This window comes from Camellia sinensis, chromosome 15 (assembly GCF_055761805.1).
Source record: "Camellia sinensis isolate YWXY chromosome 15, ASM5576180v1, whole genome shotgun sequence".
NCBI classification, from domain to species: Eukaryota; Viridiplantae; Streptophyta; class Magnoliopsida; order Ericales; family Theaceae; genus Camellia; species Camellia sinensis.
In genome coordinates, this window is record NC_138975.1 from 76,002,752 (window position 1) to 76,017,273 (window position 14,522).

At 38.8% G+C, this 14,522-nt stretch overlaps 1 protein-coding gene across 9 annotated transcripts; it reads left to right on the forward strand.

Moving 5' to 3' along the window:
* The first annotated feature begins 1,463 nt into the window (after positions 1 to 1,463).
* On the forward strand, positions 1,464 to 11,344 carry LOC114260280 (ribonuclease TUDOR 1-like). Of its 9 annotated transcripts, none has more exons than XR_014356109.1 (7): positions 1,464 to 2,298; positions 2,454 to 2,560; positions 2,658 to 2,732; positions 2,836 to 2,936; positions 3,030 to 3,134; positions 10,578 to 10,725; positions 10,836 to 11,344. XR_014356109.1 is itself a non-coding variant. In XM_028200356.2 (4 exons), coding segments are annotated over exons 1-4 (252 nt in total). In that variant the 5' UTR covers positions 1,475 to 2,297; the 3' UTR covers positions 10,611 to 11,344. The 9 variants fall into 9 exon arrangements, 2 of the variants coding, with proteins under 2 accessions (XP_028056157.1, XP_028056158.1); XR_014356106.1 differs by having other exon boundaries at positions 1,471 to 2,298; positions 3,024 to 3,134; XR_014356108.1 differs by having other exon boundaries at positions 1,471 to 1,707; positions 1,797 to 2,298; positions 3,024 to 3,134; positions 10,578 to 11,344.
* The last annotated feature ends 3,178 nt before the right edge of the window (positions 11,345 to 14,522 follow it).

Below are 14,522 nucleotides of genomic sequence, written 5' to 3' on the forward strand. Positions count from 1 at the left end.
CACCCCTTATCTTCACCTATCCTATCTCTCAAGTGTGTCAATCTATGTGTTTCAACTCTTCACTCAATAACCATGAGTGTTAGGGGTTGTTCTATGAGATTAATTTGGTGATCTATGGGATTTGGTGTTGACAAGTGGTGCCTTCTTTTCTTTTTCATTAATCAAGAGATTTTAGGTCAAAGGAAGTTAAAGCCTCCATTCGCACTGAAGGGGACCATGGGCGTATACTTAAGTTAACCAAGGAGTTTCTTCGCTCCAATCCACTTGTGTTTTTGGGGGAGCCTAAGCCATTTGATGCTGATGATTGGTTATAGTAGATTACCATGACTCTTGATATGCTCAGAGTCGAGGATGAGGAGTTGATTGTTGTTTTGGCTGGTTTCCAACTGAAAGGAGACGCTAGTTTTGGGCGAAGTATTTTCCTCCTTCTGCTCGAGAAAGATTGAGGAAGCAGTTTGTTGAGTTGCACTAGGATGATACTCCTTTGGCACAATTTTTGAGGCGAGGTTCGCTCCAGAGTTAGTCGCAATAGAGGAGCGTCATTGTCTTGAGTTTGAGGGAAGGTTGTGTGATGATTATCACACCTTGGTAGAGGCGGTGGCTCACGTGGAAGCAGTGAATCTTAGTATTGGTCAAGATAAGGAAGAAGAGAGCATGTCAACAAATCCGACTGTTCGGGGTAGTAGTAGACCTAGTAAGAATTGAAGATGGGCTAGATCTTAGGCACAGGCACAGTTATTGCCTCAACCTATTTTTTTTTCTTTGGACTCGTCCTTTGGGAGGTCCAATCAGACTTAGGCTTCTTTGACTCAATCGTAGAATAAAGGACCACCTACTTGTTCTATGTATGGTTAGTTAGGCCATATTCAGCGTCGTAGCCCTCTGAGTGGGTAGAGCTAGTTTTAGTAGTCCAAATGGGGGCGATGGTGATGTTATAGTGTAGTGGAGTGTTATTTTTTTGTAATGTAATGTGATGTTATTTTATTTAGGGCTTTATGCCTACAGATGTTGCATATGTATGTATATGCACTACAACAAAACTGGGTTTTTACGGTTTCACATCAACGACATACAGTAAATGCAAGCCATGGTTTCTCACTTTTACGACTTACTTTTTTTGCACGTCGTAAATAATTTTCCAACTATGGATTGTCTATTGCCTAGGCCGTGAATGGTAGTAATGATGATTTTTTTACGGCTTGCAATGTTTGCCGTAAATAATAAAACTTTCTATGATATGCATATAACATGCGGTTAATACATCAACTATACATACATCAGTCGTGAAATGTATTGCACTTTTCACAGAGCACACAATGCTTGTCGTTAAAAATATTGCACTTTTTATGACACACCCAACGCCTGTCGTTAAAAGTATTGCATTTTTACGATGCATAATGCATATTGTGAATGTTATGACCGAAAAAAAAGTAGTTGCCAAAATCGAAAACTCTAGCGCCAAAACACCAAAAAAATATATTTAAAAAAATAAAGAGAAGAGAGGGGTCTGAGCAAAGAGCAGGTTAGGCACAAAAGAGAAGAGAAGAGAAGAGAAGGGTTCGAAGAAGCAAAATCGCAGGGGAAGAGAAGGGTTTGAGCACCGAATACTGTTAAAAACATTCACTCCTTGGCTTCTAATGGCTGAACATATAATACTATTGAAGGAGGAAAATCGAGAAAAGAGGGAGAAGAGAGAGGCTTCGAACGGTAAGGGTTTCAAATGATGTTCTCTCTCTCTCTCTTCACCCCACTCTCATACTCTCTCTTATATGCCCTACCACACCACCAATTTCTAGGGTTTATATATCTCGTTGTGGTAAATCGACCCAATTGAGAGTTCTGAGAAGCCATGGACGAAGAGACACCACTCGTTGCTGAACACTTGGATTTTGAAACCCTAACCAAGAGCCTTCTTGTTGATTTTCTTGGGTCATGGTGTTGCTTAGAACTTGGAGAATACTATCAAAACTGTGAGTTCTAACATTGCTTGTTGTCATTTTTGAAGTAAATTTTTGAAGTAAATTTTTGTTTTCTGAAGCAAAATTTGATTTGATTAATGTTTTTTTCTAGAGTTTAGTTGATCATTTTTAGCCTTTAAACTATCGATTTCATCTATTTAGTGTTCTACTTTCTAGAGTGTTCTATTTCATCTATTTATATATGTATACTCACATATGTTTGATTGAGTTGGTTAGAATTGATACTGGTCTTGCCCCCAATCCCTAATTAATGTGTTCAATTTCATGTGCATATATGGTGCTTGGTTGCTGTAGATAACGTGTTTGACAAAAGTCCCAAGTGAGATGAGATTCCTTTTGCTTTGATTCTCTTTTCTGACTAACCAAATAGAGTATTTTCCTCATTTGATTACTCTGGTTGATTGTATGTTACAATTTTTAGCCTAATTTGTACTCTCTTTTTTTTTATCTGTTAAAAATGGTTGAGAGGAAAAGTGAAAGATGTTCCTTCTGGGGATAGTTTGGTGGCAATAGGGAGCACCAAGGCAGAAATCCCCCCTGAGAAGACAATCACGTTGTCATCCCTTATTGCTCCAAGATTGGTAAGTTTATTCAATTTGCAATATTTGTTTCATATTTTGTACCTTATGTGCATCTTATATTTTTCTTTATTTAACCCTTTCCCATTTACATTTCTAGGCCCGTAGATGTGGTGTTGATAAGCCATTTGCATGGGAAAGTAGAGAGCATTTAAGGAAACTGTGTATAGGAAAGGTGCTCATTTAAATGCTTTAGCTATAGCTATGATTGCAATCTATCATTTTCCTAATGAATGAGTAGGACATTTTTAGATTTGAACCAATCTACTTTTGAATAGGATGTCACATTCAAAGTGGATTATATTGTACCATCTATTGGGCAAGAGTTTGGCTTTGTTTTCCTTGGTGATAAGAATGTTGCATTGATGGTTGGGTAAAGGTATATTACTCTTGATTTGTGCATACATTTTTTATTTTAATATCTAATTTTGGTTGTCAATGGGTGGACAATTGTTGAATTTGCTAGGTGCAGGTTAAGGAGCAGGGTCAACAGAAAGGAGATGCTAGTCCTTTCTTAGCAGAACTGCTACGTCTTGAAGAGCCAGCCAAGCAACAAGGGCTAGGACGTTGGACCAGGGTTAGTCTAAGTTCTTTACTTCCGTTTTCTCCCCATACTCTTCCCATTTTCCTAGTACAATGGAGCACCTATAGTATAAGTTTTGTACCTTTCCCTTTTATTTTGTCCATGCCATAATAGCAACATAGTGCACTTGCACACCCTATATAAGTTTCCTTTCAATTCTTTAACAAGTGAAGTTATGGAGCAGTCATCTATAATATTGAACATTAAGGAAAAATGACTCTTGTTTTGACAGGCTAATAGTTTCGGTCTTAGACGTTACCAGATTTGTTGATTGCTATGGATAACTTAATTTATTTAGGTGTGTAAGTTGTGTCTACATAATAGGTCACTATAAGGTGGATTTGAGTGACAGATTTTTTCTTAATAAAATCATTGAAATACTCTCTTGACATTTTCCTGCTGCAAATGTTGGGGAAACCATATCCTTTGAAAGTAAAAAAGAAAACTGCATTATTATAGTAATCCATGAGGAGTTAAACTTTGGTCCTTTTACTTTGAAAAGACCACACCTAGCCATAGATTGCAAGTCATTTGCTTTAGGTGTCCTGTTTTCAAGTTTTAATAAATGCTTTAGCAATGATGAAGAGATTAAATGAGGAACATTTTCAATAGGAAACTGACAGTAATTGGTTGAGAGAGAGCATCATATATTATCGGAAAGAGATTATTAATGATTTTAATACTACCTTCTCCCTTTTATTTTGTTGGGAGGAGTGTATGCTTATCCCTTTCTGTCAAGCCCCTAACTTGCCCCTAAAAGTTCGGGCATGACCCATTCAAAAACAAATATAAAACCTGGTATATATATATAGCATATGGGGCCTTGTCGGAAGCACAAACATTAAAAGAACACTAACCAACAAACTCCATTGAGCTATTTCTAACATGCCAGGATCTCATACATCACATGTATCATAATAGGTCAATAGAGTCCAAAATAAATATTTCTTTGCAGTACATATACACAAACACATATACAGACCTAGCCCTAGCATCGAGCATGTAACAAAAACTGTTGAAGTTTTATACACACAACCTTGGGAGGATAACCAAAAGTAAGTCAATCATCTCAATAAACTTCACAAAATAAGTGGCCTCAAAAGTGCTTGGGTACAGGAAGGTTGACAAAAGAAACCGGGCGTCATGGTTTAGGATTGACCACTTGGTTGATTGCCTACAGAAACAGACATAACAAATAGTGAGCCGGGCTCAGTGAATAGTAATACATGAATGAAACAATGCTCAACTTGAAACATGACATATATCAATACATATGGAAGTGCAGAGATTACAAAGTTAGCCTGATTCTGTATTCATCTTACAATGGCCTTAGGCCCAATCTTGAACATAACAACTTGACATATCACATTCTTAATTCATGATGGCTTGAAGCCCTTGAGCATGGTGGCATAATGCCCTTGAACATGGTGGCAAGGTGCCCTTAAACATGGTGGCACATGGCCCTTAAACATGGTGGCACATGGCCCTTAAACATGCTTATACGAACTCAAGAGGTGTCTCACACGGATTCTAGAGGTGGCTCACGTCGTAGCACTTAGTTCCGTGTAGCACTTTGTTTCGTATCGTAATAACTTATATTGGATGGCCATAGGCCCAAAGTCTTATAGCATGAAGGTATTTTATCTCACCCATTTCTTTCTTACATATTTGGAACAACATACTTGAATATTGACATTTATACTTGCAACATTAACATAGTTGCGTAAACGAAGTGCTAAGGAAGAGCATTAGTCCTATGTAAAGTAGATAATGATATTACTACTCACAGTGTTGCGATGATGTGCTTGTTCCTCCCGGAATGTGCCCTGCACACATTCAACCTTTACAATTTAGTTTCCTTTTCATAACAATTCACTTTCTGTTTCGTTTCACTTCGAAGGAATTTATACATATTAAAAGGCATCAAAGACATATCCCGACAACATTAGAGGGTTCTACACGCAAAACGGAGCGATCCATGTTTTTCAGCATGGGCCTCACGTGCGGCTGTGAGCCCCGCACGTGCGGCAAGCTCTCCCGCACGTGCGGCAAAATGCCCCGCACGTGCCTTTTAGACAGTGGCCGAGCCCCTGTTTTTCACCATTTCCCGCACGTGCGGCCATGACTCCCGCACGTGCGGCAGCACCTCCCGCACGTGCGGCCATGACCCCCGCACGTGCGGCGATTCTGCTCAAAATTGTCCGAAATTCTTACAAAATCCCAATCTTTTGGTACATCCTCACAAGGCTCATTTTAACATTTTTAGTTGACAATTCATAGCCTAAAATTCATGTTACAAAGGCTTCAAATACATACATTAAACTAGGCAAACACTAATTCTTGAATCCATAACTATAATCAAATTTCCTTTTTCATCAACATCATATACCATCACATATATATATAAGGTAAGTTCTTCATGATCTTTCATGAGAAAGTAAGAAATCAAAGCTAATTGCTCCACATACATACATAAACAACTTAGTTCAAACTCACCCAATGGATTAAACATGATCCAATTACACCTTGGGTTCAATTATCATGATTGTATCACCCTCAAATTCAAGAGAGGAATTATAAAAGTTAGACAAACTTACCATGAGTTGAGATCTCCCAAAGTCTCTCTAAGTTGTTCAATCTCTAGCCTTTAGTGAAACTCCCTTCTCATCTCTCTCTATTCTTACCCTCTCTATTCTTTTCCATGAAAATGTGTTGAACTAGGTCCAAGGCTCCAAGAACACACATATATATATAAGAGCTAATAAGACAAAAGTCAATCGTTTAAACATCCGAAATTGAAATTTTCCAAACATGCTTAATATTACCTAAAAATTATGCTGATTACATATTTAAAATCAATTTCAGATAATTAAGCCTTGAAGGCCTCCAATTTCGATTCAAACCTTCTAATGTGACAGATGCGTTTCTTGTTGAACAGATAGACATTCTTAAACATAAGCTTTAAACATGGAGTTAACTTTCTTATCCCTAATTTCTCATGGAATTACACAGTAAGCATCCAAAATCACAAAATAGGATCCGAAAATATAACAAGGAACATGTGCGAGGGTCAGGTTATTACACTTTCGTTGGCTGTTGTTTAATAATTATTATTATTTTAAGTCTGTGAAACAATTGCCTGAGCAACACTAAGCAAAATGGATTTTTAAACTATTTTTTTTTCTTTTTTAAGGGACTAAAAATTGGAAAAAAAAGTGTATTCGGAAATGGGACCACATATGCCATAAGTTCTCTTCTCTTTCCTCCGTGGTTCTTGAATTGTCTGATTCATCTATGTTAGGATGACTGTTGCTAACTCTTTTTGTCTCTTATGTTTTATCTTATTACTGGTATTGAGGTAGTGTTCATATGATATAGAGAAGAACTATGGTTTAAGTAATTTATCGGTCAAACAAGAAAGCTCACTAGTGATGGACAATAATGAACTTCTTTGCCAGCAAGAAAGCACTTTATAAGTAGGGCCCAGGACCTTGTTGTTTATTTCTTTTTGTTTAATAGTAAACATAAGATATGTGAACTTCTAGGAAAAGGGAAAGGTGTGTGGAAGATAGTTCTTCTTTTTCTTCCTCTTCTTCTTCCTTTTTTTTTTTTTTTTTTTTGATCGGCAAAGAAAATCTTTATTGATGTAAGTATGAAAAGAGATACAGAACATCAATAAAGAGGAGCTTAGAGCTAAATGAAGCTCCAACCTCCAGTTGGTGAGAAACCAACAAAAAAAACAAGAAGAAAACAAAACAGAACTGAACAAAACAATTGATGTTGTGGAAGCCTAAGCACTAGCATTACACCTCCCACCGGCTAACCACATAGCAGTCCACAGATATGCATAACAGTCCAGAGCAGACAGAGCTAACCAATCCAAAACAGTCCAAACCAGAACAAAACAGCAACCTGCAACCTGTAGATTAATTCTGACTGAGCCAATAGAGCTACAGCACCTAACCTGAAGAACTACCACCTGCAGCCTAAAGTCATGGCAGAACTGTGGGACTGAAGTATAGCACACAAACAAACAAACCAGACACCTTTCCTTGCAACAGAATTGCAGAAGTCACCAATGCTGGAGCATTCAAATGGAGCAGATTTGCCTTAAGCTACATTGCCTTGCAACAGCCCAAACAAACAAACCAGACACCTTTCCTTGAGTAAGAGCAGCTTGATCAAAAATAAGAGCCACTTGATTACAAAACAGACCACATGCAAAACAGACCACCCGCCTCTCTGAATGCAAATTCTGATTCAACCTCCTCTGTAGCTAGCCACCTCTGCAAATTCTGAGTGCATACCAAAGATGCAGATGGACACTCCTCTGGCTTGACAACTGAATCGCACAGCATTAAGCCTTAAAGGTACACTCCATAGCCAACTGAACCAATTTATGACAAACTCAAAATAGACTTCAGAGCAGACCAACTAACCATCCACAAAACCAGAAGCAATTCAGCACGTAATTACACATAGTGACACACTTGACTCAGGTTAAAGATAACATCTTGCACCGAATAGTTAAACCCCTTTAATGATGTAGAAACCCACAACGCGACTCTAGCCTTTATCAGTTCTACCAATGCATTCCAATCCGGTTGTACCTTATTAAATAAACAATCATTTCTGCTTTTCCACACAGACCACATGACTGTTAGAGGTATAATCTTCCAAACTGCTTGCAACTTCTTCTTCACTTTTATGCCTGACCATGACAGGAGTAGTCCCTCCACTGATCCAGGGATAACCCACTCATAATTCCACCAGTTCACTAACATGGCCCACAATTTCCAAATGATAGGACAGTGCAGAAAAACATGATTTACGGACTCCACCCCAGATCTGCAGAACACACAGACAGCCGAGGCGTTTGGGCTCAACACTCCTATTCTTTGCAAGAATTCAGAGCATTTTATCCTTCCTTTCCACGCTAACCAACTCAAGAATTGAACTTTGGGGGGGGGGCTATATTATTCCAAATGCACCTAGTGACTGTGCAGTCCACCCCTTGACTTGCTTCCATCCACTTCCAAATTGATGCCACGGTGAACTCTTCAGACGGATGGCCTAGCCAAGCACAAGAATCTACCACCCCTTCATTGAGCCTAGGCGCACTCTGCAGAAGGTCATTAAGTTTTTGCACTTCCTCCTCTTCCCATGCTAAAAGTGGTCTTCTGAAAACCAGATTCCAATCGGGGTCGGCCATTCTTCGGTGAAAAAAATCAAACAACTTTCCATCTTTATCAACTGATAGTGTGAATAATCTGGGAAAAGACACACTCAGATTTTGGTTGTGGCACCACCTATCAGTCCAAAAATGCAACCTTCTACCATTTCCAACAACTAACCTGTAGTTTCGCAAGAAGAAATCACGCAGGGCAGTGTTAACTACAGCCACTGACAATATATCTTTCCACGTATGTGATAGCCACACTGAACTAGAAAAAAATGGGCACCAACCACCACCTAAACCTCCATACTTACTACAAATCACTTGTTTCCACAACGCTGACTCCTCCTTGCCATACCTCCACCACCATTTAACTAGTAGGCATTCATTAACCTGGCTAAGATTTCTCACACCTAGCCCACCTTTAGTTTTACTTAGGCATACCTCCTTCCAGTTAACTTGAAATGTATTCAAAAGTGCTGGGCCATCATGAAAGGGGAGTTTGTGCAGTTGATGAATGAGTTCCATTCTAATGGAAAGTTAGTCCAAGGAATAAATAGTTCATTTATTACCTTAATTCCCAAGAAAGAAAATCCTGTGGGGTTGGGGGATTACAGGCCAATCAGCTTGATTACCTCCGTATACAAAATCTTAGCTAAAGTCTTATCAAGAAGGCTGAGGAAAGTGCTGCCTAAGATCATTAGTGAAGTTCAAATTGCATTTTTGAGTGGAAGGCACATTATAGATGGGGTTTTAATTGCCAATGAAGTGGTGGACTGGTGGAAAAGGTCAAAGAAAAAAGGTCTCATCCTAAAGCTGGATTTTGAAAAGGCGTATGATTCCGTAAATTGGGAGTTCTTGTACTCAATGATGAAAAACTTCGGTTTTGGAGAGAAATGGGTGGGGTGGATGAAGACCTGCATATCTCCTTCCATACCTCCTTCCAAAAATGCAACCTTCTACCATTTCCAACAACTAACCTGTAGTTTCGCAAGAAGAAATCACGCAGGGCAGTGTTAACTACAGCCACTGACAATATATCTTTCCACGTATGTGATAGCCACACTGAACTAGAAAAAAATGGGCACCAACCACCACCTAAACCTCCATACTTACTACAAATCACTTGTTTCCACAACGCTGACTCCTCCTTGCCATACCTCCGTATACAAAATCTTAGCTAAAGTCTTATCAAGAAGGCTGAGGAAAGTGCTGCCTAAGATCATTAGTGAAGTTCAAACTGCATTTTTGAGTGGAAGGCACATTATAGATGGGGTTTTAATTGCCAATGAAGTGGTGGACTGGTGGAAAAGGTCAAAGAAAAAAGGTCTCATCCTAAAGCTGGATTTTGAAAAGGCGTATGATTCCGTAAATTGGGAGTTCTTGTACTCAATGATGAAAAACTTCGGTTTTGGAGAGAAATGGGTGGGGTGGATCCGGCCTCCAGAAAATGTGGTTTACTGCTGGTTCTCATTTTCCTCTCTCTATATCCAAACTTTCCTCTTCTTCTTCCTTGCACCTGTAAGATACTTGAATAACAAGGTTTTTTACAAAAGAGAAAGTTCCTGAAGATATTGTTGTTGTAAAAATTGTTAACATGATCAGGTTTAGAGTTCTATCTCTCAAAAACTTGAAGAGAAATTCAAACGATGAATGGTTTTTGTACAAATGGAGACTTCCAACCTCTATCCTTAAAGAGGCTTCAACTTTAGGAGTTGGCTGTGTTTTGTAACCTTTTTGTTGCAGGTCGTTTTTTTTTTTCCACCCATGTGTGCTGGTGTATGGCTGTTGTTGAATTAAAAAATGTAGAAGATAGGAGTTTTAAGGGTTGTGATGTGAGATTCCATATTCTGGGTTGAGTGGCTATGAGTTCAAAATGAGTTTTGTATGTACTGTGTTTTTCCTAATTGTTTGCTATGCAAGTTGCAAAGATGTCCTTCATTTAGGACAAGAGAGTTGAGTTTGTGAGCACATACTTAGGGTGTGGAGTTGGCTGTGAGTTGTGGGTTGAGAGAAGGTAAGTTATAAATTGTGTCTTTACTTTGTTGGTTTTGCAACTTCTTCATCGCTGGTGCTATTGCTAGGGAATTCTTTGTTTTGTGAGCCTAGTGTCTATGAGGATAAATTTTTGTTTTTTGTGTTTCACTATTATTTATTTTCCTGCTGAGGGTCTGAGTTCGTGGGTCGAGTGATCTAACTATATACTAAGTGTGGTTGCTGCTAGTTCATTTCATTTTGCTTACTGTGTTTGGATATTCCAGGTTGTGCAGATGGTTTGGCTGGGTATGATCTAGGTAGCCCAGTCAATTTTCAGCAAATTCTTCTTGGTTTTATCAGAGAGTGATGGTGCTGTATGGAAGCCAGGCTGCAACTCTGCACCAGTTCCAATTCTAGTTCTTTGTGCCTTGGGTCAATCCGTTGTTCTATTTATTTTGTTTCCTCCTCTCAATGTTTTGTGATTTTGGAAATTTTCTTTTTATTTCAATTGTGTATCAGTGTTACTGTCCCTTCTTCTACAGGTTGTGTAGGAGATCTGTTCTTTGGGTAGTTGTCGGTTATGGTGTCCCCATGAAGCTTGTTGTTCTGCTGTAACCAGATAGTGATATATGTTATGATCCTGAAGGCCTTGGTACAAAGCTATTGCAGCTACTCATACATATGGAGGCTTTTTAGTTTGTCTACAGGTCTTTGTGTCGCCACTGCTTATTGGTTATGATGAAGTAATGCCTTGGCTCAGTTGTTTGGAATTAGTGGGTTTTGCTTTCCTGGTTTTCTCTGTTTGCTGATATGGGCCCTTTTGTTCTTGTTCTACCTCCATATTTTCTTTTAGATATGGATGTTGAACAGGTTGTTTGGCCCCTTTGCTTTTTCTGTCTTCTAGGTCTTTAGCTTGGTTGTAGTTTTTGTTAGTTTGGTTTTATTGTATAGCTATGGTAGGGCCTGGGGTATGCCCCTTGGAATATATTTTCCTATTTTATTTTATGACTTATTCACCCAAAAAAAAATGTATATTTTGGTGTTTGATTAATGCTTATATATATATATATATATATACATTTGTGAAGCTTGTTTGTAATGTTTTCTTAGATTATACAGAACATGTGAAATAAAACTTGTTGAATATATATATATATATATATTTAAAAAAAAATATACATATTCTACGACATGCAAATAATGTTGTGAAACTTGGGCTACCTACGGCAGGCAAAATAGGTCATTGTATTAAATATTCAACGACTAGTAATGAACGTCGTGGTTTGTCCCTTGAATTAACAACGCAAAAGTAGTTGTAGAAAAGTCAAACACGATGCACAAAATCCGCTGTTAAAGGGTTTTTAACGGTGTACTACGACATGCCGTTGAAGTGAATGACTTTCTATGATTGGTCGTAACACGGCTTTACTTTGCGCATCATAGAATCATTTTCACGACGTGCATTTGGTGCCGTAAAATCATTTTTTGTTGTAGTGATGTGTTGTTGTGAACCCAAATGGTATGGGCATGTAATTAATCTTGAACTTGCTTGTATTGTGTTGAAAAGTGTTGTACGGATTAGAATCCTAGTTTTATTATGATGTCTTATTTTCTAGAGTTAAGCATGTGTTGGCTTATGCTGTCTTGGATTGATTTAGAGTTGTTTGTTGAGAAGCAAATATTTATTTATCATTTTGACTAGTCTTGAATGTAGTGATGATGCATTGTATGGTTTTAAGTGTGTTTGTTTTAGGGTGGTGTGATACCATATGCTTATGTGAGATGGGTAAGAGTTACCTGGTGGATTGTGAAAGTGTTTGGGGGAGAGTGTGAGACTGGTGTCTCTTAATGAAGAGGGTAGTATTCGTTTTGTGATTCGTTGAGACTTAGTAGTTGTGAGTGGATGTAATTCAGTGATGACACTTAAATGCTGGGTGGTATTGCTAGTAATTGTGTAGGGTTTGTGAGAGGAATGAGAAATTCTTGGTTGGCTATTGGGAATATTCCTTGGGGAAAGGCACAGTTATAATTCCAGAAGATGAGTATAGTGTTGGTGATGAGTGTTTTGTGTATGTGGGGTTATGTGAATTACAGTTGACCTTATCGGTTGTTTGCGCGTGATGTGATAAGTGTATTTGCCATATAGGTATATGAATGGTGGTTTGATTGGAGAGCAAGAGTGGTGTGGTCCAATCTTAAGGAATCTAGTGTGATTCAAGAAATATGTGGGTATGTGGGTTTGTGTGTGAAACTCCGTCTTGGAGCAAAAAGTGCTAGGTAGCATGTCGGTGTTGGGTACCGAGTGTTAAGGATTGTTGAGTTAGTTAGTTGGTTGGTTGTTTTCGGCAGTGGGTTGACATATAGTCACCTCGAGAGTAGCTTGGAATTAAACATAAGGTTTGTCTGGTTGAATAGCGCTATAGTGTGGACTTGTGAGTGTTAAGTCTCGTGTAGCCAAATTTGAAGTTAGTGTGAGTTGAGGGTAACCGGGTTAGGGTTACATGTTGAGGCCTTTGTGTTATGAGCGCTTTTGCGCCATTGTGTGATTGATAGATGGTGATGGGATAAGGCTCCCAAGAATTTGTAAACTTTATTTGTGTTTCACTATATTATTAGCACAGTTATTAATTTGTTGGTATGTTATGGCTTCACTATAAGAGTGATGGGTGTTGTTGGGTGACGAATGAGGTTCACCAATTGTTTTATGTTGAGAAATGAATTCGGAAAATGAATTTTTCCTTTTGTTGTAGCCTCGGATGGCATTGTTGAACTGTAATGTTGTGCATTTAATCTAAGTAGTAATAAAGGATTTTGATGCGTAGCATATTTGATTTAATAAAAGCTGAATCCAACAAATATGAGAATGTGAACGATCATGTGTTCTGAATAATACTTTATTTTGTTTTCGGAGGACAGTTGCAAAATTTTAAGTTTTACGTAGAAATCGAAAACGTATTTTGGTTATGAGCTGTGCAAGTTTCAGCATCTTTTTAGAAAGGAAAAAACAAATTATATACAACAGTAAGATTTTCAAAGAAAATGAGAAAAATGAGAATTTTTTTTTTTTGTTACATGGATGTGTTGTGAATTATGTCACCTTTCATGGTTTGTTGTGTAGTGACTTAGCTTGGATTGGGGGTCGTGTGTTTAGGTGTTTTGTTTTGAAGAGGGTTTAGTGTTGTTGGGGCTTATTGTGTGCATTGCCTTTTGGGCCATGTTTTTGTGGTAAGTCTTCTTCTTCTGTGAGACTTAATCGAGAGTTTTGTTGTGATGGTGGTTTTCTTTTCTTTAGTGCTCGGGTGTTGAGTGCTTAGTGGTGGTTGACCTCTTTCTTGTATTCTTGTTGTTCAAGTGTCTTTGGGGCCCCGAGGTGTTGGAGCGGGATTTGAAAAATTATCATAGGTATGCATCTAGGCTTGGATTGGTGGTTGTATTTATTTTTTGGGTTTGGTTTGCCTTGTGTTGCGGAGTATTCTTAAATTTCGAGGACGAAATTTCTTAAAGCGGGGAGATTATAACGACTTGGGTTAGACCCGACCCTTTCATGTTCTTGGATTCGTGATTCGATACTCTTTATCGTTGTCTATACTCCTTATCTTGTTGTTGAATTTAGAGTTGTTGGTCGTGTTGTGAACAGCTTTGTAGTTCATTTTTTTAAAGGAAATCATGTATGTTTTTCTTTAGGTTCGCTCGAGCAGTATTTCCTGTGCTCGAGTCGTCTTCTGCAGTCTGCAAAAATTCTAGAAATGAGTGTAAGGTCCCGGTGTCCCACATCGGGAATGAAGGGAGAGTTCCTTGGCTATAAAAGTAAAAACTTAGACCCTTATATAGCATCGAGGCCTTTTCCCGGGTGGTGAGATCCCTAGCAGAACTCCCCAGTTAAGCGTGCTTAGGCTGGAGTAGTTCTGGGATGGGTAACCCACTAGGAAGAACAAATCCGTGCGGGCGTGGCCTAAACCGAACAATATCGATGACGTGTGAAGGGTTGGGCCGTTACAAATGGTATCAGAGCCAACTCTTCGGAGTATCGAGTGTGGGCCCTTGGCGTATCTCGATGCATGTGAGCGGGCTAGCGAACTGACAGGCAACTGCACGGGAACGTGTAGCCTTAAGGGGGGTAAATTGTAAGGTCCCGGTGTAGTTCTGAGAATGAAATGGGAGTTTCTGGGCTATAAAAGTAAAAATCTAGACCCTTATATAGCATCGAGGCCTTTTCCCGGGTGGTGAGA

Coding starts and splice junctions, on each gene's coding strand:
- LOC114260280 (XM_028200356.2), top strand. Junction 2,561..3,023: donor CCCTTATTGCTCCAAGATTG/GTAAGTTTATTC, acceptor TGAATTTGCTAG/GTGCAGGTTAAGGAGCAGGG. Junction 3,135..10,577: donor GGCTAGGACGTTGGACCAGG/GTTAGTCTAAGT, acceptor TGGATATTCCAG/GTTGTGCAGATGGTTTGGCT.